Source organism: Anas platyrhynchos, chromosome 2 (assembly GCF_047663525.1).
Source record: "Anas platyrhynchos isolate ZD024472 breed Pekin duck chromosome 2, IASCAAS_PekinDuck_T2T, whole genome shotgun sequence".
NCBI classification, from domain to species: domain Eukaryota; kingdom Metazoa; phylum Chordata; class Aves; order Anseriformes; family Anatidae; genus Anas; species Anas platyrhynchos.
Window position 1 is genome coordinate 756,785 of NC_092588.1, and position 26,712 is coordinate 783,496.

At 64.5% G+C, this 26,712-nt stretch overlaps 1 protein-coding gene across 1 annotated transcript; it reads left to right on the forward strand.

Moving 5' to 3' along the window:
- The first annotated feature begins 21,917 nt into the window (after positions 1–21,917).
- Positions 21,918–26,662, forward strand: VPS28 (VPS28 subunit of ESCRT-I). Its single transcript, XM_072034473.1, is given in 10 exon segments — positions 21,918–21,953; positions 21,955–22,016; positions 22,572–22,613; positions 22,615–22,671; positions 23,592–23,652; positions 23,654–23,692; positions 26,180–26,291; positions 26,294–26,327; positions 26,397–26,505; positions 26,648–26,662. Coding segments are annotated over 10 exon segments (552 nt in total). The 5' UTR covers positions 21,918–21,932.
- Positions 26,663–26,712: the final 50 nt, after the last annotated feature.

The window sequence follows — 26,712 nt, forward strand, 5'->3', positions numbered from 1 at the left end:
CTGTGGGGGGGGGCACCATCAGCACCCCGTGCACACGCGTGTGCAAGGACACGTGTGTGTGCGCGCACCCAGGGCACCGCGTGCGCACGGGGAGGGGCGCGCGTGGAAGAGGCCGTGCACGCCTGGGGGGGGGCTCAGTGGGTCATGAGTGTGCACAAGTGTGTGCACACGCGTGGCTGTGGTGCAAATGCACGTGCAAACAGGCAGGGGGGGCATTTTGTCACGTGCCACCGTGCGCACACACGGATGCCAACATGCGCACGGCACGGCGCGGTGCCGGGGCACCGAGGGAGGGGGGTGCACACACCCACACCCATCCACACGCGACCCCACGACCACGCACACACGTGTGCATGTGTGCACACACACATGTGCAAGGACACGTGTGTGTGTGCGCACCCAGGGCTCTGCTCGTGCCGGCACACGGCACCGCGTGCGCACGCGGAGGGGCACAAGTGCAAGTGGCCGTGCACACCTGGGGGGGGCTCAGTGGGTCATGAGTGTGCACGCACATGCGTGGCCGTGGTGCAAATCCACGTGCAAACAGGCAGGGGGGGCATTTTGGCACGTGGCACCGTGCGCACACGCATGTGTCAGCGTGTGCGCACCCAGGGCTCTACTCGTGCCGGTACATGGCACCGGGTGCGCACGCGGAGGGGCACAAGTGCAAGTGGCCGTGCACACTTGGGGGGGGCTCAGTGGGTCATGAGTGTGCACGCACACGCATGGCCGTGGTGCAAATGCACGTGCAAAAAGGCAGGGGGGGCATTTTGGCACGTGCCACCGTGCGCACACGTGGGTGCCAACGTGCGCACGGCACGGCGCGGTGCCGGGGCACCGAGGGAGGGGGCGCACGCACCCACACGCACCCACACGCGACCCCACGGATGTGCACAACCACACACACACGTGCACATGTGTGCACACGCGTGTGCAAGGACACGTGTGTGTGTGCACACCCAGGGCTCCACTTGTGCCGGTGCGCGGCACCGTGTGCGCACGTGGAGGGGCGCGCGTGCAAGTGGCTGTGCACACCTTGGGGGGGCTCAGTGGGTCATGAGTGTGCACGCACACGCGTGGCCGTGGTGCAAATCCACGTGCAAACAGGCAGGGGGGGCATTTTGTCCCGTGCCACCGTGCGCACACGCGTGTATCAGCGTGCGCACGGCTGCGCCACACGCACGGCGCAGTGCCAGGGCACCAAAATTTGGTGGGGGGGGGGGGCACACACCTGACAGCACACACATGCAACCTCATGGTTGTGCATGACCACACACACATGTGCATGTGTGCACACGCGTGTGCAAGGACACGTGTGTGTGTGCACACCCAGGGCTCCGCTTGTGCTGGTGCATGGCACCGTGTGCGCACGCGGAGGGACGCACGTGCAAGTGGCCGTGCACACCTGGGGGGGGGGCTCTGTGGGTCATGAGTGTGCACGCACACGCGTGGCCGTGGTGCAAATCCACGTGCAAACAGGCAGGGGGGGCATTTTGTCCCGTGCCACCGTGCGCACACACGGATGCCAGGGTGCGCACGGCACGGCGCGGTGCCGGGGCACCAAGGGAGGGGGGTGCACACACCCACACCCACCCACACGCGACCCCACGACCACGCACACACGTGTGCATGTGTGCACACACACATGTGCAAGGACACGTGTGTGTGTGCGCACCCAGGGCTCTGCTCGTGCCGGCACACGGCACCGTGTGCGCACGCGGAGGGGCGCACGTGCAAGTGGCCGTGCACACCTGGGGGGGGCTCAGTGGGTCATGAGTGTGCATGCACACGCGTGGCCGTGGTGCAAATCCACGTGCAAACAGGCAGGGGGGGCATTTTGTCCCATGCCACCGTGCGCACGGCACGGCGCGGTGCCGGGGCACCGAGGGAGGGGGCGCACGCACCCACACGCGACCCCACGACCACGCACGACCACGCACACGTGCGCACACGCGTGTGCAAGCGCCCGGCTCACCTGGGGCAGGAGGTGCAGCAGCGCGTCGCCGGTCAGCGAGCCCACGGCCAGGGCCAGCAGCAGCTGCAGGGCGTAGCCGTGCGCCCGGGGGCAGCGGCTGCACAGCAGCACGGCCGCCCCCACCAGCGAGCCCAGGCAGACCACCAGCGTGGCCAGCGAGCCGTACAGGTACCCTGCGGGACCCCCACCCCAAAACCCGCACCCCGATCAGCGCCCGGTGTGGCACGCACGGGGTGGGGGAATGGGTGCGGGGCTGTGGGGAGCTGGGGTGGGCTGTGGTGGTCGCTGTTCAGTTGTTAATCCCATCGCTAATCTCATCCCCATCCTCATTCCCAATCCCAATCCCAATCCAATCCCATCCCATTCCCCATCCCCATCCAACCTCATCCCCATCCCCATCCCCATCCTCAGCCCATCCCATCCTTAATTCCCATCCCAATCCCATCTATCCCATCCCATCACCCACCAATCCCATCCAAATCCAATCCAATCCCATCCCCATCCCTAATCCCATCCCTAATCCCATCTCCCTCCATCCAATACCATCCCATCCTAATCTCATCCAATCCCAATCCCATCCCCATTCCATCCATTCCAATCCCAATCCATCCCATCCCATCCCTAACCCATCCCATCCCATTCCCAATCCCAATCCCAATCCCAATCCCAATCCCAATCCCAATCCCAATCCCATCCCATCCCATTCCATTCCCATTCCTTCCCATTCCCATCCCATCCCATCCCCATTCCAATCCCATCCCAATCCCAACCCATCCATCCATTCCCTTCCCATCCCCATCCCATCCCTATCCCATCCCATCCCATCCCCAATCCCTATCCCAATCCCATCCCAATCCCAATCCCAATCCCATCCCATCCCATTCCCATTCCCATTCCCATTCCCATTCCCAATCCCATCCCATCCCATCCCATCCGCATCCCTAATCCCATCCCAATCCCAATCCCATCCCCATCCCATTCCCATTCCTGATCCCAATCCCACTCCCATTCACACTCCCCATCCCTAATCCCATCCCAATCCCAATCCCAATCCCAATCCCATCCCATCCCCATCCCTTTCCCAATCCCCATCCCTATCCCATCCCCATCCCCAATCCAATCCCAAATCCATTTCCAATCCCATCCCCATCCCTAATCCCATGTCCTCCCCATCCCAATCCCATTCCCATCCCCATCCCCATGCCATTCCCATTCCAAATCCCATCGCAATCCCAAACCCATCCCAATCCCAAACCCATCCCAATCCCAATCCCAATCCAAAATCCAATCCCCCATCCCTAATCCCATCCCATCCCATCTCCTCCCCATCCCAATCCCATTCCATCCCATCCCAATCCCATCCCCATCCCATTCCCATTCCAAATCCCAATCCATTCCATCCTCATCCCAATCCCAATCCCCATCCCACCCCAATCCCACCCCCCCCCTCACCCTCCCCACCCCCCACTCACTCTCGGCCACGCTCAGCCCCCCCTCTGTGGGGGTGTCCCCGCTCTCGGCCCCGCAGGCCCCGCTCAGACCTGCTGCAGCAGCGCTGGGCTCAGCCCCCCCAGCTCCTGGCGCGAGACCCCCCCGGCCCCCAGCCCGTGGGCCTGCAGCAGCTGCTGGGCGCTGAAACACACCTGGGGGGGGGTGGTGATTAATGGGGGGGGGGGATGACCCCCCAAATCCCTTCCAGACCCCCCCCAGCACCCATGGGTGCCCCCCACCCCACCCTGACCCCCCCCCAACCCCTGGGTGCCATCACCCGCCCTGACCCCAGCAAGCACCCATGGGTGCCCCCACCCCCCAGACCCCCCCAACCCCCCCCCACCCCCCCCCCAGCACCCTTGGGTGCCCCCCCCGCTCACCCCGTCCCACTGCTGGGTGCCGTTGGCGCTGCGGGCGCCGTGCTCGTGGTCGTGGTCGTGGTCGTGGTGGTGGCTGTAGCCCCAGTCCTCCATCAGCGCCGTCAGCCCCTGCCCACATAGGCAATAGCCTCCCCATAGATCGCCTGATAGCGGTGCCAGACCCATATAGCTCTGCCCCATAGCTCCTGCCCCATAGCGGTGCAAGCCATATAAAGTCCTGCCCCATAGCTTCTGCCCCATATCGGCATCCAGCCCACAAGCCCCGCCCCATAGCTCCTGCCCCATATCGGCACCGGCCCCATATAGCCTCTGCCCCATAGCTCCTGCCCCATAGCGGTGCCAGCCACAGAAAGTCCTGCCCCATAGCTTCTGCCCCATATCGGTATCAGCCACAAAGCCCTGCCCCATAGCTCCTGCCCCATATTGGTACCTGCCCCATAGCCCTGCCCCATAGCTCCTGCCCCATAGCTCTAGCCACAGAAGTCCTGCCCCATAGCTTCTGCCCCATATTGGTATCAGCCCCACAAAGCCCTGCCCCATAGCTTCTGCCCCATTGGTACCTGCCCCATAGAGCCCTGCCCCATAGCTCCTGCCCCAGAGCGGTGCCAGTGATAGAAGTCCTGCCCCATAGCTTCTGCCCCATCACCAGCCTCAGAGCCCTGCCCCATAGCTTCTTGCCCCACGGTACCTGCCTGACAGCTGCTCTATAGCTCTGCTCCATAGCGGTGTGCCAGCTATATAAGTTGTCATAGCTCTGCTCTATACGGTATCAGCCTCACAAGTCCTGCCCCATAGCTCCTGCCCCATATCGGCACCGGCCCCACAGAGCCTGCCCCATAGCTCCTGCCCCATAGCGTGCCAGCCACAGAAGTCCTGCCCCATAGCTTCTGCCCCATATCGGTATCAGCCCTCTACAAGCCTCTGCCCCATAGCTTCTGCCCCATATCGGGTACTGGCCCCACAGAGCCCTGCCCTATAGCCTCCTGCCCGACAGCGGGCGCTAGCCGAGAGCCCTGCCCGATGGCCTCCTGCCCGACATGGAACTGAGCCCACTCCAACCTCGCCCTATAGTCTGCCCAGCGCGCTGAGCCCACAGCCCCGCCCCAGAGCTCGGCCCCAGATCCCTCATACCCCCAGAGCCTCCATACCCCTCCATACCCCCCATATCCCCCATACCCCTCCATACCCCCCATACCCCCCATAACCCCCTAATAACCCCCAGACCCCCCCATACCCCCCTGACTCCCCTCATACCCCTCATATCCTCTATATCCCCCTGATACCCCCTCCATACCCCCCATACCCCTCATAACCCCCTCATATCCCTCATAACCCCTGATACCCCTCATATCCTCTATATCCCCCATATCCCCCTCATAACCCCTCATAGCCCCTCATAGCCCCCTAAACCCCTGAACCCCCATACCCAAGAACCCTCATAGCCCCTATATCCCCTGATAACCCCCTCATACCCCCTACAACCCTCATATCCCCCTATGCCCCCTATACCCTCATAACCCTCTATACCCCCCTATACCCCCATAACCCCCATACCTCCATAACCCCCCATATCCCCCATAACCCCCCATAACCCCCATAACCCCCCATAACCCCCATATCCCCCATATCCCCCTTTAACCCCCCATATCCCCCCATAACCCCCATAACCCCCATATCCCCTCATAACCCCTAATATCTCCCCCATAACCCCCCATAACCCCTCCATAACCCCCATGAACCCCTACAACCCTCATAACCCCCACAACCCCCATAATCCCTCATAACCCCTCATAACCCCTCATATCCCCCTATAACCCCTCATATCCCCTCATATCCCCTCATAACCCCTGATACCCCCATATCCCCTCATATCCCCCATATCCCCTGATAACCCCCATATCCCCCATAACCCCTCATAACCCCCAATAACCCCCGAAACCCCTCATACCCCCTTATTTTCCCTCTATACCCCCCTATATCCCCCATATCCCCCATATCCCCTTCATAACCCCTCATAGCCCCCTCATAGCCCCCCTAAACCCCTCAAACCCCCCCATACCCCCAGTAACCCCCCATAGCCCCCATATCCCCCCATAACCCCCCATAACCCCCGATAACCCCCATACCCCTCCTATACCCCCATAACCCCCATTTACCCCTATAACCCCCATAACCCCCCTATAACCCCCATACCCCCCATAACCCCCCATAACCCCCCAAGTCCCCCATATCCCCCATACCCCCCATAGCCCCCCTCATATCCTCCATATCCCCCATATCCCCCCATATCCCCTCATAACCCCCATATCCCCCTATAACCCCCATAACCCCCATACCCCCCATATCCCCCATAACCCCTATAACCCTCAATACCCCCATACCCCCATAACCCCTATAACCCCCATAACCCCTATACCCCTAATACCCCCATAACCCCCATAGCCCCCCATATCCCCCATAACCCCCATAACCCCCATAACCCCCATATCCCCCATAATCCCCCATAACCCCCATACCCCCCATATCCCCCATACCCCCATACCCCCCATATCCTCCATATCCCCCATATCCCCCATACCCCCATACCCCCATACCCCTACACCCCGATACCCCGACACCCCCACACCCCCACCCTCCATATCCCCCATAACCCCCATAACCCCCCATATCCCCCTATAACCCCCATACCCCTCATATCCCCCATATCCCCTCCATAACCCCCCATAACCCCCCAAGTCCCCCATATCCCCTCATAACCCCCATAGCCCCCCATATCCTCCATATCCCCCATATCCCCCATATCCCCCATATCCCCCCATAACCCCCCATAACCCCCCATACCCCCATATCCCCCATAACCCCCCATAACCCCCCAAAACCCCCATAACCCCCCATATCCCTCATAACCCCCATAACCCCCTAATACCCCCGTAACCCCCCAAAACCCCCATATCCCCCCGAAACCCCTCATATCCCCTACAACCCCTACAACCCCCTATAACCCCCCATAACCCCCTCCATATCCCCTATATCCCCCACAACCCCCTCATAACCCCTAATACCCCCTATAACCCCCCATAATCCCTCCATACCCCCCATACCCCCTATAACCCCCCACAACCCCCCCATACCCCCCCATAACCCCCCATATCCCCCCATAACCCCCCACAACCCCCCCATACCCCCCCATACCCCCCATATCCCCCCATAACCCCCATAACCCTCCATATCCCCCATAACCCCCTCATTTCCCCCATAACCCCCATAACCCCTCATAACCCCCATATCCCCTCATAACCCCCATAACCCCCATACCCCCATATCCCTCATATCCCCATAACCCCTATACCCCCCATAACCCCCATATCCCCCCCATATCCCCATAACCCTCCTAAACCCCCCACAACCCCCCATAACCCCTCATAACCCCCATATCCTCTATATCCCCCTATAACCCCAATATACCCCCTAAACCCCCATAACCCCCGCCACCCCCCCATAACCCCCCATAAGCCCCCATAACCCCCCATAACCCCCTATACCCCCCATATCCCCCATAACCCCTCCATAACCCCCCATAACCCCCATAACCCCTCCATACCCCCACACCCCCCCATACCCCCCATACCCCCCATACCCCCTCATATCCCCCCTAGACCCCCCCACCACCCCCATATCCCCCATACCCCCCCCATACCCCCCATAACCCCCTCATATCCCCATATCCCCCATAACCCCCATATCCCCCTATAACCCCCTATACCCCTCATAACCCCCTCATAACCCCCCCAATACCCCCCATACCCCCCTAAACCCCCCATACCCCCCAAACCCCTCCATACCCCCACACCCCCCCATACCCCCACTCCACCCCTCCAGGCTCAGGTTTGGGGACCCGTTCCCGAATCGGTTGAGGATGAAGTCGAGGAAGACGGGGCTCGGGCAGACGGGGTGGGTCCGCACGAAGGCAACGACCCCGTAGGATTTGGGGTGCCCCAGGAGCGCCAGCAGCCGCCCCCCCGCGCCCACCCCGGCACCCCCGGCAGCGCCGCTGCGCCCTGCCCACCATGGGCCGCTCGCGTCCAGGCAGGGCTGGGGGTCGGGGCGCGCCCACAGCCCCTGCCCATGACCCAAGGCCGCGACCCATGTGGCCCGTACGGCCTGTGCCCAGCCCACAGCCCTCAGCCCACGGCCCAGCTCATGGCCCCACACCCACGTTTATGGCCCCATCATCTCATGGCCCCATGTCCCGTCCCATATCCATGTTTATGGCCCCATGTCCATATTCATGGCCCCATTCCATACTTGTGTCCCATATCCATGTTTGTGTCCTATATCCACGTTTATGGCCCCATGTCCATATTTATGGCCCATATCCAAGTTTGTGTCCCATATCCAAGTTTGTGTTCCTATATCCATGTTTGTGTCCCTATATCCACGTTTATGGCCTGATATCCACATTTATGGCCCCATATCCGTGTTTGTGTTCCCATATCCATGTTCATGGCCTGATGTCCATATTTATGGCCTGATATCCATATTCATGCCCCATATCCATGTTTGTGTCCTATATCCACGTTCATGGCCTGATGTCCATATTTATGGCCCCATATCCAGGTTCACGGCCCTATATCCGTGTTTGTGTCCTGATATCCATGTTTGTGTCCTGATATCCACGTTCACGGCCCCATATCCACATTTATGGCCTGATATCCGTGTTTGTGTCCTCATATCCATGTTTATGGCCCCATGTCCATATTTATGGCCTGATATCCACATCCAGTCCCAGATCCATGTTTGTGTCCTCATATCCACGTCTATGGCCCCATGTCCATATTTATGGCCCCATATCCAGGTTTATGGCCCATATCCGTGTTTGTGTCCCTATATCCATGTTTGTGTCCCCATATCCGTGTTTGTGTCCCTATATCCATGTTTATGGCCCCATGTCCATATTTATGGCCTGATATCCATGTCTATGTCCATATCCGTGTTCGTGTCCTATATTCAATATCATGGCCCCATGTCCAACATCATTGCCCATATCCGCATCCCGTCCCCTTGTCCAGGTTTATGTCTCCAACCTCCCCTCGTCCTGTCCCCAACCCATGCCCCAGGTCCCCAACCCATGCCCACGTCCCCACGTCTGCTGTCCCCAGCCCATGTCCCCAACCCCTGTCCCCATGTCCCCATCCTTCTCCATATCCCTGACCCCCACCCCCACCCCGTGCCCCCGCGCCCCCGTCCCCGTCCCCACCTCCCGCGTCGGCGCTGTCGGTAATGGCGCAGGGCCTCCAGTAGCGCCGCCACCTCCTGCAGGGCCTGGCTCCAGCTCCACCAGCTGAGGACCAGTGCCACCAGTGCCACCAGTGCCACCAGTGCCATTGGCGCCATGGGTGCCACCAGTGCCATCGGTGCCACCGGTGCCATCGGTGCCATCAGTGCCATTGGTGCCATCAGTGCCATGGGTGCCATGGGTGCCACCAGTGCCATGAGTGCCATTGGCGAAGGCGTCGTGCAGGGCGCGGGCGCGGGCGGCCCAGGTCCTGGCGCAGGTGGCGTTGGTGGAGGAGGGGCAGCAGCACCGTGACCCTGAAACCAGGGCAGCTCGGCCGCCTTCAGGCGCGCCCCGCGCCCCCTTGCCCAGCAACCCAAAAACGTTGTTGGTCCAAATGACCTGGGGGGTGGGGGGACATGTCAGGATGGGGGTGAGGGGATGGGGTGGGGGGGACTGGGGTGGGGAGGGGGGGCAGGGGTTGGGGAGGGGGGATGGGACAGGGGGGCAGGGGGATTGGGGATTGGGGCCATGGGGCCAGGGCCGCGGGGCTGCCCCGGACCCCCAGGGCCCGCCGCCTCCCCAGAAGCCCCCCAGGCCCCCAGCCCACACAGAGCCCCTGGACCCGCGGGCACCCCGAGCCCACAGCGAGAGCCTGGAAGGGGTGGGGGGCGCGTGGGGCGGGCGGGGGGGGTTGTGGGCGTGGGGGGGGGTTGTGGGGTGCGTGGGTGCATGGGGGGGGTGTGGGGGGGGTTTGGGGTCGGGGGGGTTTTGGGGTGTGGGGGGGTTTGGGGTGCATGGGGTACATGGGGGGTGCGGGGGGTTTAGGGTGTGTGGGGGGGTTTGGGGTCCATGGGGGGTTTTGGGGTGCGTGGGGGTGCATGGGGCGGTGCGGGGGGTTTTGGGGTGCATGGGGGGGGTTTGGGGTGCGTGGGGGAGTTGTGGGGTGCGTGGGGGGTTTTGGGGTGTGTGGGGTGCATGGGGTGCAGGGGGGTTTTGGGGTGCGTGGGGGGTTTGTGGGGTGTGTGGGGGGTTTGGGGTGCGGGGGGGGTTGTGGGGTGTGCGGGGGGGGGTTGGGGTGCATGGGGGGGTTGTGGGGTGTGTGGGGGGGTTGTGGGGTGTGTGGGGTGCATGGGGTGCGGGGGGGTTTGGGTGCGTGGGGCATGGGGGGTGTGGGGGTCGTGGTGCGGGGGGTTTGGGGTGCATGGGGGGGTTTGGGGTGCGTGGGGGGGTTTGGTGCGTGGGGTACATGGGGGTGCAGGGGGTCTGGGGTCCGGGGGGGTCTGGGGTGCGTGGGGGTTGTGGGGTGCGTGGGGGCGGGCGCGGGGGGTGGGGGTGCGGGGGTTCTGGGGTGCGTGGGGATTGGGGTGCGGGGGATCTTGGAGTGCGTGGGGGGTCTTGGGGTGCGTGGGGGGGATTGGGGTGCGTGGGGCATGGGGGTGCGGGGGGGGTCTTGGGGTGCGTGGGGTGTGGGGGGGGTCGTGGGGTGTGCGGGGGGTCTGGGGTGCGGGGGGGGTTTTGGGGTGTGCGTTGGGGGTTGTGGGGTGTGTGTGGGGGGTTTGGGGTGCATGGGGTACATGGGGGGTGTGGGGGGGTTTTAGGGTGTGGGGGGGGTTGGGGCGCGTGAGGGGGTTGTGGGGTGCGTGGGGGGTTTTGGGGTGCGTGGGGGGTTTTGGGGTGCGTGGGGGGTTGGGGGTGCGTGGGGCATGGGGGGGTGCGTGGGGGGTTGTGGGGTGCGTGGGGGGGTTGGGGTGCGGGGGGGGTTGTGGGTGCGGGGGTTTTGGGGTCTGGGAATGGGGGTTTGGGTGCGTGGGGCATGGGGGGTGCAGGGGGGGTTGTGGGGTGCGTGGGGGGTTTGGGGTGCGTGGGGCTTTGCACGTGCACCACGCGTCCCACATGTGGGTTTGGCTGTGGGCTGCTGCCGTGGGCACACGGCACCGCACGGCACCGCACGGCACCACACGGCGCCGCCTGCACCCCGGGCTCACAACCCCCCCCCCCCACACCCCCACACCCCACACCCCCACACCCCCCACCCCTCCCCACCCCCACCCCACACCCTGACACCCACGGCCGGCTCAGGGCCCCCTGTCACCCACACACCCCAAACCCACTGAATCTGCAGGGGGCGCAGAGAGGGGCGCCTTTTTTGTATCGGGTGACCGGAGCCGGTGGTGCCAAAACCCACGGGGTGGGGGCGCCGCAGGCGCCTCAGGGTGCCACGCTCCGTCCCCGCGCGTTGGGTGCGAACGCGGTGCCGGAATTTGCCCGTGGGACCCTTCCTGCCTTTTTCCACACGGCCCCGGTGAGGCGGCGGTGCCGGCGCTCACCTTTCGCACGGCCCGGCACTCGGTGCGCACGGGCTGCTGGCGGCGGTGCCCACGCAGCATGCCACGGTGCCACGGGGCAGGACCCGCTGCCTGACGTCACCAAGCCCCCAGGGGCCTCCAGCGCCTCGGTGCTCACCTGGGGGTCCCGGTGGGTGTCCCTGAACTGGCGGCACCGGCAGCACCAGTAAAACCAGCAAAACCAGTGTCGGTGGCGGCGTCAACGCCGTGGCCATGGCGGGACCTGGGGGCGAGCGGGGAGTGCAGGGTGCTACTGCGGTGCCACTGTCGCGGTGCCGCCACCGGAGCCGCCGGGTTGTAAATCCTGCGGGGCCGGCGCGGTGATTGGCTCGGCCAGAGATTGCCCCGGGTTAACCATTCCTCAGGGCGCCCGCACCCAGGCCTGCGCCCCCACCGCGCCCCCCCGGCGTCCCCGGTGTCCCCGTGGGTGCCAGGGGGTTGTACCCTGACTTGCTCGACGTCACCCACCTCGGGGTGCCACCGTGGTGCCGGCGGCCTCGGTGGCGTCGCGCGGTGTCGGCGTCGCGCTCGCCGCTGGTCGGCGGCCCCACATGCGCCGGGGCACCCATGGGTGCCCGGTCCCCTCCTCCCCCCCCGTGCCCCCCAGGGCGCACGGTGTCACCTGCAGGAGTGCGTGGCGTCCCGCACCACGGAGCATGTGGTGTTCCCTGAGGTGTCCCGGTGGGTGTCCCCGTCCCCGTGGTGTCCCCGTGGTGTCCCCTGTGGCGTCCCCGTGGTGTCCCGTGGCCCCGGTCGCCGTCACCCCGGCGCCGGAGGAAGCCACCGAGCCCCCCCGGTGACGCCGCGAGCGGGGCCGGTGGTGACCGAGGGTGGCCCTGGCCGCCCCGTGGGGACATTCCCCGGACGTGCCCACGGGACAAAGTCGGCTACTACCTCGGGCGTGGGGGTCCCACAAATAGGGCTGGACCGCTATGGGGTGAGCGGAGAGGTTCGGGTGCTGATGGGACCCCAAAAGTGGCGGATTGAGTCCGTCCACGGTGCGTCCCCAAGGCACCGGTGTCCCCCCCCCAGGGTGTCCCCTCCCCAGGGGTGTCCCCTCACCAGGGTGTCCCCTCATGGGGTGTCCCCTCATGGGGTGTCCCCCACTGGGGTGTCCCCCTCATGGGGTGTCCCCTCACTGGGGTGTCCCTCATGGGGTGTCCCCTCACTGGGGTGTCCCCCATGGGGTGTCCCTAAATGGGGTGTCCCCAATGGGGTGTCCCCTCTATGGGGTGTCCCTCATGGGGTGTCCCCTCACTGGGGTGTCCCCCATGGGGTGTCCCTAATGGGGGTGTCCCCAATGGGGTGTCCCCTTTATGGGGGTGTCCTCATGGGGGTGTCCTCTATGGGGGTGTCCCCCTCACGGGGGTGTCCCCCATGGGGTGTCCCCAACTGGGGTGTCCCTCATGGGGTGTCCCCCTCATGGGGTGTCCCCTCATGGGGTGTCCCCCTCATGGGGTGTCCCCTCACGGGGTGTCCCCTCACTGGGGTGTCCTCTATGGGGTGTCCCCAACTGGGGTGTCCCTCATGGGGTGTCCTCTATGGGGTGTCCCCTCACTGGGGTGTCCCCCACTGGGGTGTCCCCCCACTGGGGTGTCCCCTAAATGGGGGTGTGCCCCCTCATGGGGTGTCCCCCATGGGTGTGTCCCCTAAATGGGGGTTAGCCCCCTAAATGGGGGTGCCCCCCTAAATGGGGTGTCCTCTCTGGGGTGTCCTCAATGGGGGTGTCCTCACGGGGGTGTTCCCCCAGGGGTGTCCTCAATGGGGGTGTCCCTCACGGGGGTGTCCCCCCAGTGGGGGTGTCCTCAATGGGGTGTCCCTCTCATGGGGTGTCCCTCTCATGGGGTGTCCCTCCTATGGGGTGTCCTCTCATGGGGTGTCCCTCTTTGGGGGGTGTCCCTCATGGGGTGTCCCTCCTGGGGGTGTCCCCCTCATGGGGGTGTCCCTCATGGGGGTGTCCCTAATGGGGTGTCCCCCTCATGGGGGTGTCCCCTCTGGGGTGTTCCCTCATGGGGGGTGTCCCCAATGGGGGTGTCCCTCATGGGGGTGTCCCTTTTGGGGGTGTCCCTCATGGGGGGTGTCCCTCATGGGGTGTCCCTCATGGGGGGTGTCCCTCAATGGGGTTGTCCTCATGGGGTGTCCCCTAATGGGGTGTCCCTCCTGGGGGTGTCCCTCATGGGGGTGTCCCTCATGGGGTGTCCCCCAATGGGGGTGTCCCCCCAATGGGGGTGTCCCCCCCATGGGGTGTCCCCCTCATGGGGGTGTCCCCCTCATGGGGTGTCCCCTCCCGGGGGTGTCCCCCTCAATGGGGGGTGTCCCCCAATGGGGGTGTCCCCGATGGGGGTGTCCCCGGGTCCCCTTGTCCCCTCCCGTCCCCAGGGTTCCCGGCCCCTCCCCGCCACGTGCTCAGGGCCGGCGCCCAGTGGCCCTTGGACCCTCTCCCCCGAAACCAAAGGGCGCTGGGCACCGGGCACACCCATGGGTGCCATGGGCGGCACCGCCACGCCCCGGGGGCTCCAGGGAACCCCTCAATGGGGGGTCCAGCACCCCCCAGAGCTGGGGTGGGGGGTTTGAGGCCCACCTGGGGCGGGGGGAGGGGGGTTTGGGGTCCTGTGTCCCCTTGGTGCTGGGTGGCACGCATGGGTGCTGGGTGGCATCGGGCTGCAGCTGGGGAAGCAGCCGCGGGGAAACCCCGGGCGGCTGGCTGCGGGCCAGGGGAGGAGAATGAGGAAAATGAGGAAAAACAGGAAAAAACGGGGGAATTTGGGGAATGAGGAAAATGAGGAAAAACGGGGAATTTGGGGAATGAGGAAAATGAGGAAATCGGGGAATTTGGGGATTCCCCTCCGCTCCGTGCTCTGCGCCTTTCGGCTCCAACCTGGAATTTGCTCAAAATCAGCTGCATGGAGCTGATTGTCTGTACCTGGGGAGAGCACTGGTGACTCTGGGGAGAGCCCGGGGGTGCACCCGGGGAGAGCCTGGGGTGTATATTGGAGAGCACTGGGGATCTGGGAGAGCACTGGTGGTACTGGGAGAGCCTGGGTGTACCGGGGAGAGCTGGGTGGACTGGGAGAGCACTGGGTGTACTGGGGAGGCACTGGGCAGACTGGGAGAGCACTGGGTGTACTGGGAGACACTGGGTGTACTGGGACAGCGCTGGGTGTACTGGGAGAGACTGGGAGTACTGGGAGCACTGGGCGTACTGGGAGAGCACTGGGTGTACTGGAGACACTGGGTGTACTGGGACAGCGCTGGGTGTACTGGGAGAGCATGGGTGTACTGGGAGAGCCCTGGGTGTATACTGGGAGAGCACTGGGTGTACTGGGAGGCACTGGGCTACTGGGGAGAGCATGGGTGTACTGGGAGAGCACTGGGGTACTGGGAGAGCACTGGGTGTACTGGGGAGAGGCCAGGCGTACGGGGAGAGGCCTGGCTGTACCGGGGAGAGCACTGGGGGTACCGGGGAAAGCACTGGTGTACTGGGAGAGCTTGGCGTACCGCGGGGAGAGGCCCTGGGTGTACTGGGAGAGCTCTGGGTGGACAGGGAGAGCACTGGGAGTACTGGGAAAGCACTGGGTGTATATTGGAGAGCACTGGGTGTACTGGGAGAGCACTGGGAGTACTGGGAAAGCACTGGGTGTACTGGGAGAGCTCTGGGTGTACTGGGGAGAGGCTGGTGTATATTGGAGAGCACTGGGTGGACTGGGAGAGCACTGGGTGGACTGGGAGGGCACTGGGTGTACTGGGAAGAGTGCTGGTTGGTACTGGGGAGAGCACTGGGTGTACCGGGGAGAAGGCTGGGTGTACTGTAGAGCACTGGGGGTACTGGGGAGAGCACTGGATGTACTGGGGGGTGACGGGTGTACTGGGGAGAGCACTGGGTGTACTGGGAGAGCACCGGGTGTACTGGGAGAGGGCCTGGGTGTACTGGGAGAGCACTGGATGTACTGGGGCCGTACTGGGTGTACTGGGAGAGCACTGGGTGTACTGGGAGAGCACTGGGTGTACTGGGGATAGGGTGCTGGTGTACTGGGAGAGCACTGGGTGTAGTGGGCACTGGGTGTACTGGGAGAGCCCGGTGTACTGGGGGACTGGCACTGGGTGTACTGGGAGAGCACTGGGTGCACTGGGAGAGCCGGGTGTACTGGGAGGGCACTGGGTGTACTGGGAGAGCACTGGGTGCACTGGGAGAGCACTGGGTGTACTGGGAGGGCACTGGGTGTACTGGGAGAGCACTGGGTGTACTGGGAGAGCACTGGGTGGACTGGGAGAGCCCTGGGTGTACTGGGAGAGCACTGGATGTACTGGAGAGCCCTGAGTGTACTGGGAGGGCACTGGGTGTACTGGGAGAGCACTGGGTGGACTGGGAGAGCACTGGGTGTACCGGGGAGGGCACTGGGGTGTACTGGGGAGAGCACTGGGTGTACTGGGAGAGCCCTGGGTGTGTATTGGAGAGCACTGGGTGTACTGGGGAGAGTACTGGAGTACTGGGGAGGGCACTGGGTGTACTGGGGAGAGCCCTAGGTGTACTGGGGAGAGTGCTGGGAGTACTGGGGAGGGCACTGAGTGTACTGGGGAGAGCCCTGGGTGTACTGGGGAGAGCGCTGGGTGTACTGGGAGAGCACTGGGTGTACTGGGAGGCGCTGGGTGTACTGGGAGAGCACTGGGTGTACTGGGAGGGCACTGGGTGTACTGGGAGAGCACTGGGTGTACTGGGGACAGCACTGGGTGTACTGGGAGAGCACTGGGTGGACTGGGGACAGCACTGGGTGTACTGGGGAGAGCCCTGGGTGAACTGGGGGAAGAGCACTGGGTGTACTGGGAAGAGCACTGGGTGTACTGGGAGAGCACTGGATGTACTGGGAGAGCACTGGGTGTACTGGGAGAGGCCTGGGTGTACTGGGAGAGCACTGGGTGTACTGAGGAGAGCACTGGGTGGACTGGGAGGGCACTGGGTGTACTGGGAGAGCGCTGGTTGTACTGGGAGAGCACTGGGTGTATGCTGGAGAGCACTGGGTGTACTGGACAGCCCTGGTGTACTGGGAGAGCACTGGGCTACTGGGAGGGCACTGGGTGTACTGGGAGGGCACTGGGTGGACTGGGAGAGCACTGGGTGTACTGGCGAGAGGCCTGGGTGTACTGGGAGAGCACTGGGTGTACTGGGAGAGCCTGGGTGTATTGGGGGAGAGCACTGGGTATACTGGGAGAGCCCTGGGTGTACTGGGAAGAGCCTGGGTGTACTGGGAGAGCCTTGGGTGTATATTGGAGAAGCACTGGGTGACTGGGAGAGGCCTGGGTGTACTGGGAGAGCACTGGGCATACTGGGAGAGTACTGTGTGTACTGGGAGAGCCTGGGTGTAGTGGGGAGAGCATGGTGTACTGGGAAGAAGACATGATGACATGATGATGATATCGTGATGATATGATATCGTGATGATACGATATCGTGATGATATGATGACATGACGGGATGTGACGATGTCAGGACATGACGATATGACAACGTGATGACATGACAGTGTAATGACATGACGGTGTGACAACATGGCAATGTGACGACATGAGGACATGGCAATATCATGACATGAGGACATGACAACGTGATGACATGATGACATGATAACATGAAAATGTGATGACATGACAACGTGATGACATGATGACGTGATAACGTGAAAACATGATGACATGACGACATGACAACATGATGACATGACAACACAATGACGTGATGACGTCAGGACATGACGATATGACGACATGATGACATGATGTGAGAACATGACAACATGATGACATGACAACATGATATGATGACATGATGATATGACAACGTGACGATATGACAATGTGATGACATGACGTGATGATATGATGACGTGACGATAGGATGACATGACGACGTGACAACGTGACCATGATGATACAACGATGTGATGACATGACGACACGATGATGTAATGACATGATGATATGATGATGAAACAACATGACAACATGATGATATGACAACGTGATGACATGATGATATGACGATACGACGACGTGACAACGTGACAACATGACATGACATGACATGACATGACGACATGATGACATAACTTGATGACGTGACGACATGACGGCATGACAACATGACGACATGACGATGTGATGATGTAATGACATGATGACATGATGACATGATAACATGACAACATGACGATATGACAATGTGATGACATGACGTGATGATACCATGACATGACGATAGGACGACATGATGACATGACAATGTGATGATATGCTGACAGGATGATGTGATGACATGACATGATGACATGACGATATGATGACATGACAATGTGACAACATGATGATATGATGACATGACGACATGACAATATGATGACATGACGATATGACGATGTGATGACATGACATGACAACATGATGACATGATAACATGAACATGATGATATGACAACGTGATGACATGACGTGATGATACCATGACATGACGATAGGATGACATGATGACATGACAACGTGACAACATGATGATAGGGTGATGTGATGACATGACGACACGATGACATGTTGTGATGACATGACGACATGACGACATGACGATATGAGGACACGATGACATGATGACATGACGACACGACAACACATTGACATGATGATGACATGATGACATGACGTGATGGCGTGACGACATGACGACAACACGACAACGCCACGACATGACGTGACTCTACAACCCGTCGAGGCGTCCGCCCCCCCCGCCCCCCCCCGCCCGCGCTCCCGCCGGGCCCTTTGCTCCCCCCCGCCCTCGGCCCACCCCGCGCCGCGACCTTTGCTCCCCCCCGCCCCACCCCGGCCCCTCCCCATCAATGGCTGGGGCCCCGCGTGGCAGGCTCCCGGCCCCCTGGGACCCCGAGACCCCCTGAGCACCCTGGGTGAGCAGAGACCCCAGCCCCATCTCCCCCCCCGGGTGGCCATGGCCGTGCTGGGGAGGGGCGCCGAGGGGTCCGGCCCTGCCCCTCCCCCTCCCTGCCCTTCCCCTCCCCTTCCCCTCCCTTCCCCTCTCCCTCCCCCGCCCCCTCCCCACCCCTCTCCTCCTTCCCCTCCCCTCCCCTCCCCTCCCCTCCCCCTCCCCACCCCTTCCCCATCCCTCCCCTTCCCCCTCCCGTCCCCCCCCTCCCCCTCCCCTCCCCCTCCCCCTCCCCTTCCCCACCCCTTCCCCTCCCCTCCCCCTTCCCCTCTCATCCCTTCCCTTCCCCTCCCTCCCACCTCCCTTCCCCTCCCCTCCCCCTACCCCTTCCCCTCCCATAGCCCCTCCCCCATTCCTTTAGCCCCTCCCCCTGCCCCTCCCCCTTCCCCTCCCCTTCCCCTCCCTCCCCACCCTCCCCCCTCCCCTCCCCTCCCCCTCCTCTCCCTTCCCTTCCCCTCCCCTCCCTCTCCAGCCCCTCCCCCCCCCCCCATCAGCCCCTCCCCCACCCCCTCCCCTCCCCCTCCCCTCCCCCATAGCCCCTCCCCCTCCCCTCCCCCTCCCCCAGCCCCTCCCCTCCCCTCCCCCTCCCCCTCCCCTTCCCCTTCCCCTCCCCTTCCCCTCCCCACCCCTCAGCCCCCTCCCCCTCCCCCCATCAGCCCCGCCCCCAGCCCCTCCCCTCCCCTCCCCCAGCCCCGCCCTCCTCCCCTCCCCCTCCCCCTCCCCCTCCCCTCCCCCTCCCCCTCCCCCTCCCCTTCCCCTCCCCACCCCCATAGCCCCTCCCCTCTCCTTAGCCCCTCCCCTCCCTCAGCCCCTCCCCCACCCTCAGCCCCTCCCCCAGCCCCTCCCCTCCCCCTCCCCTTCCCCTTCCCCCGCCCCCTCCCCCACCCCCCAACCCCTCCCCCCCCCATAGCCCCTCCCCCTCCCCTCCCCCCTCCCCTCGCCCCTCCCCCGCGCCCCGCCGCCTCATTTTCCAGCCCCGGGAGCTCTGCGGGTTGGTCCCGACCCCCCGCATACCCCCTGACCCCCCCGGACCCCCCCGGGACCCCCCGGTACCCCCCGGGACCCCCCCGCGACGTTCCACGGGCGCGGGCGGCCGCAGGGGCTGGGCGGTGAGTGGGGGGCGGGGGCGGGGGTGGGGGGATGGGGGGGGTGAGGGAGGGGGGCGCCACGTGCCCCCCCCCTAACTCCCCGCCCCCCTGAGGTCCCGGGGGTTGGCCGGAGCTGTACGAGGTGAGCGGACCGGGCGGGACCCCCCAATCGGGATCCCCGGGTGCACCCCCGTCGGGGACCCCCGGCCAGCCCAGGGATGGGACCCCCCGGTCGTGACCCCCGTCAGGAGTCCCCAGGTGGGGACCTGGGGATGGGGACTCCCAGTTGGGACCCCCAGGATGGGGACCCCCAGGACGGGACCCCCCGGTTGGGATCCCCCCGAATGGGACCTGGTTGGGACCCCCAGTTGTGACCCCCGGCATGGGACCCACGATGGGATCCGGGTGTGAACCCTGGATTGGACCCCCTAGGTGGATCCCAGGATGAGACCCCCAGTTCGAGACCCCCGGGATGAGCCCAGGATGGGACCCCCCTAAGATTGGAATCCCCGGTTGGGACCCCGAGATGTGACCTCCTGGTTGGTACCCTGGGGTGGGACCTCAGATTGGGACCCCGGGTGAGCTCATGCAGACCCTGGCTGGGACCATCTAGACAGGGTCCCCAGATTGGGACCCCTGCATGGTACCCTGTATGCACCCGGTGAGCCCAGTGTTACCCCCCCCCATTGGACCCCTCACTGGTACCCCCCCCATTGGTACCTCTCCCCTCATTGGCACCCCTCATTGCACCCCCCAATTGGGACCCCCCCATTGGGACCCCCCAATTGGGACCCCCCCATTGGGATCCTCTCAATTGGACTCCCATTGGGACCCCCTCAATCGGGACCCCCCCCATGGCGTCCCGCAGGAGGTGAAGTCTACAAGAAATGCGCGGGAGAGGGAGAGGTGAGCGCGGCCCCCCCCGGCACCCCCCGGCACCCCCGGCACCCCCCAGCACCCCCAGCACCCCCAGCACCCCCCGGCACCCCCGGTACCCACGTGCACCAACCCCGTCACCCATCACGACACCCCCAGCCCCCGGCACCCTCCATGCACCCCCCTGCCCGCCGCCCCACCCCATTGCCCCCAATGCCCCCTGACCCCATCCCGCCCCCCTAGTCCCACCGCAGCCCGCTCTGTGGCGGCGCCCAACTGCCCCCCACCGCCACGTCCTGCGCCCCACAACCCTGCCCCACGGCCCCGCCCCACAACCTGCCCCACGGCCCCACAGCCAAGCCCCACGGCCCCGCCCCATGGCCCACTGCGCCCCACGGCCCATACCCTGCCCCATGGCCCAGCCCCACGGCCCGCTCCATGCCCCAGACTCTGCCCCACAGCCCTGCCCTGTGCCCCATGGCCCGCCCCATACCCTGCCCCACGCCCCACAGCCACTCCGCCCCACACTCTGGCCCCATACCCTGCCCCACGCCCCACAGCCCCCGCCCCACAGCCCCGCCCCATACCCCACACCCCGCCCCATCATCCTGCCCCGCGCCCCACACCCCGCCCCATAGCCCCACACCCGCCCCACAGCCCTGCCCTGACACCCCATATCCTGCCCCGTGCCCCACAACCCTGCCCCACGGCCCTGTCCTGTGCCCCACAGCTCCACTCTGTGCCCGATGGCCCTGCCCAGACCCCTGCCCCATGCCCCACGGCCCTGCTCCATGCCCCACAGCTCCGCCCCGTGCCTCATGGCCCTGCCCCAGACCCGTCCCTGCGCCCTACAGCCCCGCCCCATGACCTATAGCCCCGCCCCGTGCCCTACAGCCCCGCCCCATAACCCCGCCCCATACCCGTCCCGCGCCCTATAACCCGCCCCACGCCCCCATAACCCGCCCCACGGCCCTTCCCACGCCCTGATACCCCGCCCCGCGCCCCACGGCCCACTCCACGCCCCATGGCCCAGCCCCACGACCCCGCCCCATACCCCGCCCCCTGCCCCACAGCCCACACTCCGCGCCCCACACCCCGCCCCGTGCCCCACGGCCCTAGGTCCCAAAGCCCCACACCCTGCCCCAGAGCCCACTCTGTGCCCTAGGTCCCTGCCCCAGGACCCCATACCCGGCCCCGCGCCCCACAGCCCCACGCGCCCCATGGCCGCGCCCCACGGCCCCGTCCCGCGCCCTACAGCTCCACTCCGTGCCCCATGGCCTCGCGCCCCATACCCTGCCCCGTGCCCCACGGCCCGCTCCATGCCCCATAGCCCCACTCTGTGCCCCATACCCTGCCCCATGCCCCACGGCCCTGTCCCCTGCCCCATACCCTGCCCCACGGCCCTGCCCCACACCCCACACCCCTGCCCCACACCCCATGGCCAGGCCCTATAGCCCTGCCCCACACCCATAACCCTGCCCCACAGCCTGCCCCACACCCTGCCCCCCAGGTACGACAACATGGCCGAGCTGTTCGCTCAGGGTGAAGACGCTGCAGGCGCTGGAGAAGGCCTACATCAAGGACTGCGTCACCCTGACTAGTGAGCCCCCGTGTGTCCCCCTCGGCCCCATTGTCCCCTTTGTCCCCCTCGTCCCTGTTCGCCCTCATTGTCCCCCTTGTCCCCTTTTTGCCCCCATTGCCCCCGTTTGTCCCCCTCGTTTCCCCCTATTTGCCCCTTTTGTTCCCGTTTGCCCCCTTTGCCCCCTTTTGTCCCCTTTGCCCCCTTTTGTCCCATTTACCCCATTTGCTCCATTTGTCCCGTTTGCCCCCGTTTGTTCCCTTTGCCCCCCATTGCCCCTCATTGCCCCACATTGCCCCATTTCCCCTCATTGCCCCATTTGCCCCGTTCGCTCCCTTTCCTATTCGTCCCATTCGCCCCCATTCGCTCCCCTCTGCCCCATTCGTCCTCATTTGCCCCCATTCGTCCCCCTTTGTCCTCCTTTGTCCCCATTTTCCCCCCTGTCGCCCCCATTCGCCCTATTGCCCATTCCATTCCATTCCGTTCCGTTCCGTTCCATTCCGTTCCATTCGTTTCTTTCCGTTCCCTTCCGTTCCATTCCATTTCCCCACTTACCCCATTTCCCTCTGCTCTCTCCTAGGTACACGGCCGCGTGTCCGCCTCCTGTTCAGTTCAAGCTGCCCCAAGCAGCACGAGGCCCCCGATCGGTCCATCGACGACTCTTGCCGCAAGTCTCGCGTGCGTCGGGGTCAGGGTCGGGGTCAGGGTCGGGGTCAGGGTCGGGGTCAGGGTCGGGGTCGGGGTCGGGGTCGGGGTCGGGGTCGGGGTCGGGGTCGGGGTCAGGGTCAGGGTCGGGGTCTGGGTCCCAGGCTGATCCTAACCTTTGGGGTCAGGGTCCCATGCTCATTGGGTTGCTCCCACGGGACCCCCACCTTTGGGTGCCCATTCCCCACAGGACAGACCCACCTTTGGGTGCCTGTTCCATATGGGACCCACCTTGGGTGCCCACCTCCAGAACTCCCACCATTGGGTGCCCATTCCCCACTGGGCACCTGGCCTTTGGGTGCCCATTCCCCACCACCCCCACCCTTGGGTGCCCACCTCCACGGCACCCACCCTTGGGTGCCCATTCCCCACAGGACCCCCACCCTTGGGTGCTCCTACCCCCACAGAATGCCCACTTGGGGTTCCAATTCCCATGGCACCCCCACCTCTTGGGTGCCCCTCCCATGGGATGCCCACCTTTGGGTTTCCATTGGGTGCCCCCTCCCATGGGGACCCCCACTTCTGGGTGCCCATTCCTTATGAGTACCCCCACCCTTGGGTGCCCACCTGTGGGACCCCCACCCTTGGGTGCCCATTCAGTTCACACGTTCCCACAGGACCTCTCCTTGGGTGCCCATCCCCCAGGACCCCCACCTTTGGGTGCCCATCGGGTTCCCAGACCCCTACGGGACCCCCACCTTTGGGTGCCCATCTGCAGGAACCCCGACCTTTGGGTTCCTGTCCGTGCATGGACCCGACCCTTGGGTGCTCCTATGAGTTCATGTCCGCCCATGAACCGATCCTTGGGTGCTATTATATACCCCTCCCCACCTTGGGGCCGCCCCCCAACCCCCTCCCCCCCCCCACCTTGGGCCACCCCCACCTCCCCCCCCAGCCTGGACTGCCCTGCCATGGAGCGCATCAGGGAGGACCGGCCCATCACCATCAAGGACGACAAAAGGAAAACCTCAACGCTGGATCGCCGACATCGTCTCGGTGGGGGTTGGGGGTCAGGGTCAGGGCGGGGGTCAGGGTCAGGGTCAGGGTCAGGGTTGGGGTTGGGGTCAGGATCGGGGTTGGGGTCAGGGTTGGGGTCGGTGTCAGGGTCGGGGTCAGGGTTGGGGTTGGGGTCAGGGTCGGGGTTGGGGTCGGGGTGGGGGTCAGGGTCGGGGTCGGGGTCGGGTTGGGGTCGGGGTCAGGGTCAGGGTCAGGGGTCGGGGTTGGGGTTGGGGTCATTGGGGTCAGGGTTGGAGTTGGGGGGTCAGGGTCGGGGTCGGGGTCAGGGTCGGGGTCGGGGGGTCAGGGTCTGGGTCATCGGGGTCAGGGTCGGGGTCAGGGTCAGGGTGGGGGTCGAGGTCGGGGTTGGGGGGTCAGGGTTAGGGTCGGGGTCAGGGTCAGGGTCAGGGTTGGGGTCAGGGTCGGGGTCAGGGTTGGGGTCAGGGTCGGGGTCGGGGTCGGGGTCAAGGTCAGGGTCAGGGTTGGGGTCTGGGTCAGGATCGGGGTCGGGGTCAGGGTTGGGGTCGAGGTCGGGGTCGGGGTCAGGGTCGGGGTCAGGGTGGGGGTTGGGGTCAGGGTTCGGGGTCAGGGTCGGGGTCAGGGTCGGGGTCGGGGTCGGGGTCAGGGTCGGGGTCAAGGTCGGGGTCGGGGTCGGGGTCAAGGTCAGGGTCGAGGTTGGGGTCAGAGTCGGGGTCGGGGTTGGGGTCAGGGTCAGAGTCGGGGTTGGGGTCGGGGCTGGGGTCAGAGTCGGGGTCGGGGTTGGGGTCAGGGTCGGGGTCGAGGTCAGGGTCAGGGTTGGGGTCCGGGTCGGGGTCAGGGTTAGGGTCGGGGTCAAGGTCAGGGTCGGGGTCCGGATCAGGGTCGGGGTCGGGGTCAGGGTCGGGGTCGAGGTCGGGGTCGGGATCAAGGTCAGGGTCGAGGTCAGGGTCGGGGTCAGGGTCAGGTCCGGGGTCGGGGTCGGGGTCGGGATCAGGGTCTGGGTCGGGGTCAGGGTCAGGGTCGGGGTCGAGGTCGGGGTCAGGATCGGGGTCAGGGTCAGGATCGGGGTCAGGGAGCGGGGGGGTGGGCCGCCCCCAACGCCCCTCCTCTTCCTGTGTCCTCGGAGTTCTCGATTTACCGTCATGGACAAACTGCGCTGGAGACCGCGCCATGGATGAGGTGGGGAGGGGTGACCGGGGGGTTTTGGGGTGACCCGGGGGCTTTGGGTGGCCCGGGGGGTTTTGGGGTGGCCTGATGTTCTGGGTGGCCTGGTCTTCCACAGTGGCCCGAAGTTCCGGGGTGGCCCGAGCATTCTGGGGTGGCCTGGTGTCCGGGGTGACCCCAGCGTCCAGGTGGCCAACTGTGTTCTGCAGTGGCCCCACTGTCTTTTGGGGTGACCCCAGTGTTACGCAGTGTCCCAGCATTTTGGGGTGGCCCTGGTGGTCCGCAGTGGCCCTGGCTCTTTGGGGCAGCCCTGGTGTTTTGGGGTGGCCTGGGTGTTCCACAGTGACCCAGTGTTTTGGGATAGCCCTGGCATTCCACAGTGGCCTGAGTTTCTGGGGTGACGCTGGCGTTCTGGGGTGGCCCCAGTGTTCTGGGATGCCCTGGCATTCTGGGGGTGGCCCAACATTTCAGGGTGATCCCAGTGTTTTGGGGTGGCCCGACATTTTGGGGACGGCCCTGGCATTCGGGGGTGGCCCAGCATTTCAGGATGGCCTGGCATTTTGGGGTGGCCCAGTATTTTCGGGGTGGCCCGGTGTTTCAGGATAGCCCCAGCATTTCGGGGTGGCCTCGGTGTTTCAGGGTGACCCAGTGTTTTGGGGTGGCCCAGATTTCGGGACAGCCCTGGCATTTCGGGGTGGCCCTGGTGTTTTGGGGGTGACCCTGGCGTTTTGGGGTGACCCTGGCGTTTTGGGGTGCCCCAGCATTTCAGGACAGCCCTGGTGTTTTGGGGTGGCCCGAGTGCTCCGCAGTGGCCCGACATTCGGGGTGGCCCGAGTGTTCTGGGGTGGCCCTTGGCATTCCGGGGTGGCCCGACGGTTCAGGGTGAACCGAGTGTTCGGGGTGGCCCCACATTTCGGGACGGCCCTGGCATTTTGGGGTGGCCCTGGTGTTTTGGGGTGGCCCCGGCATTCCAATGGCCCGGGCATTTCAGGATAGCCTGAGCATCGGCGGCCTGAGGTCTCAGGGTGACCTGGTGTTCCGGGGGTGGCCCGGGCACTCCGGAAGTGGCCCGAGCATTCCGGGGGTGGCCCTCGTGTTCCACAGTGCCCCGAGTGTTCCAGGGGTGGCCCTGGCATTTCGGAGCAGCCCTGGCATTCTGGGTGGCCCCAACATTTCAGGGTGACCCTGGTGTTTTCGGGGTGGCCCCAATATTTTGGGGTGGCCCGGCACGGGGTGGCCCTGGTGTCTGGGGTGGCCCCAGTGTTCCACAGTGGCCCTGGCATTTTGGGCGGCCCTAACTTTTCGGGGCAGTCCTGTCATTTTGGGGCGACCCCGTACTTTCAGGGTGACCCCGTCTGTTTCGGGGTGACCCCAACATTTCGGGGTGACCCCCCAGATTCCAGCCCGGACCTGCGGGAGCTGATGGAGACGATGAACCGCATCAGCCTCATCCTGCCCCCGACTTCGAGGGGCGCTAGAAAGTCAACCAGTGGTGAGTGCGGGGGGCGTCGGGTCAAACATTTTGTGATTCCTTATCCTCTTGATTCTCCCCCAAAAAAAGGCTGCAGACCCTGAGCGGGATGTCGGCGTCGGACGAGCTGGACGATTCCCAGGTGCGCCAGATGCTCTTCGACCTCGAGCCCGCCTACAACGCCTCGACCGCTTTGCACGTGAGGCCCCCCCAAAATTTTGGGGCCGCGCCCCCCCCTAAATTTTGGGGCTGTTTCCCTGTCCCATGATGTTTGGGGCTTGTGGCCCAAAACGCGGGGTGGGCAATAAACCCCTTTGTCTCTTCGCTTGCGTCTTCGTAAGGGACGCGTCTCCTGACTTAGGGGTTCCTCTCACTTAAGGGACCCTCTCCCCCCCATATAGGGTGG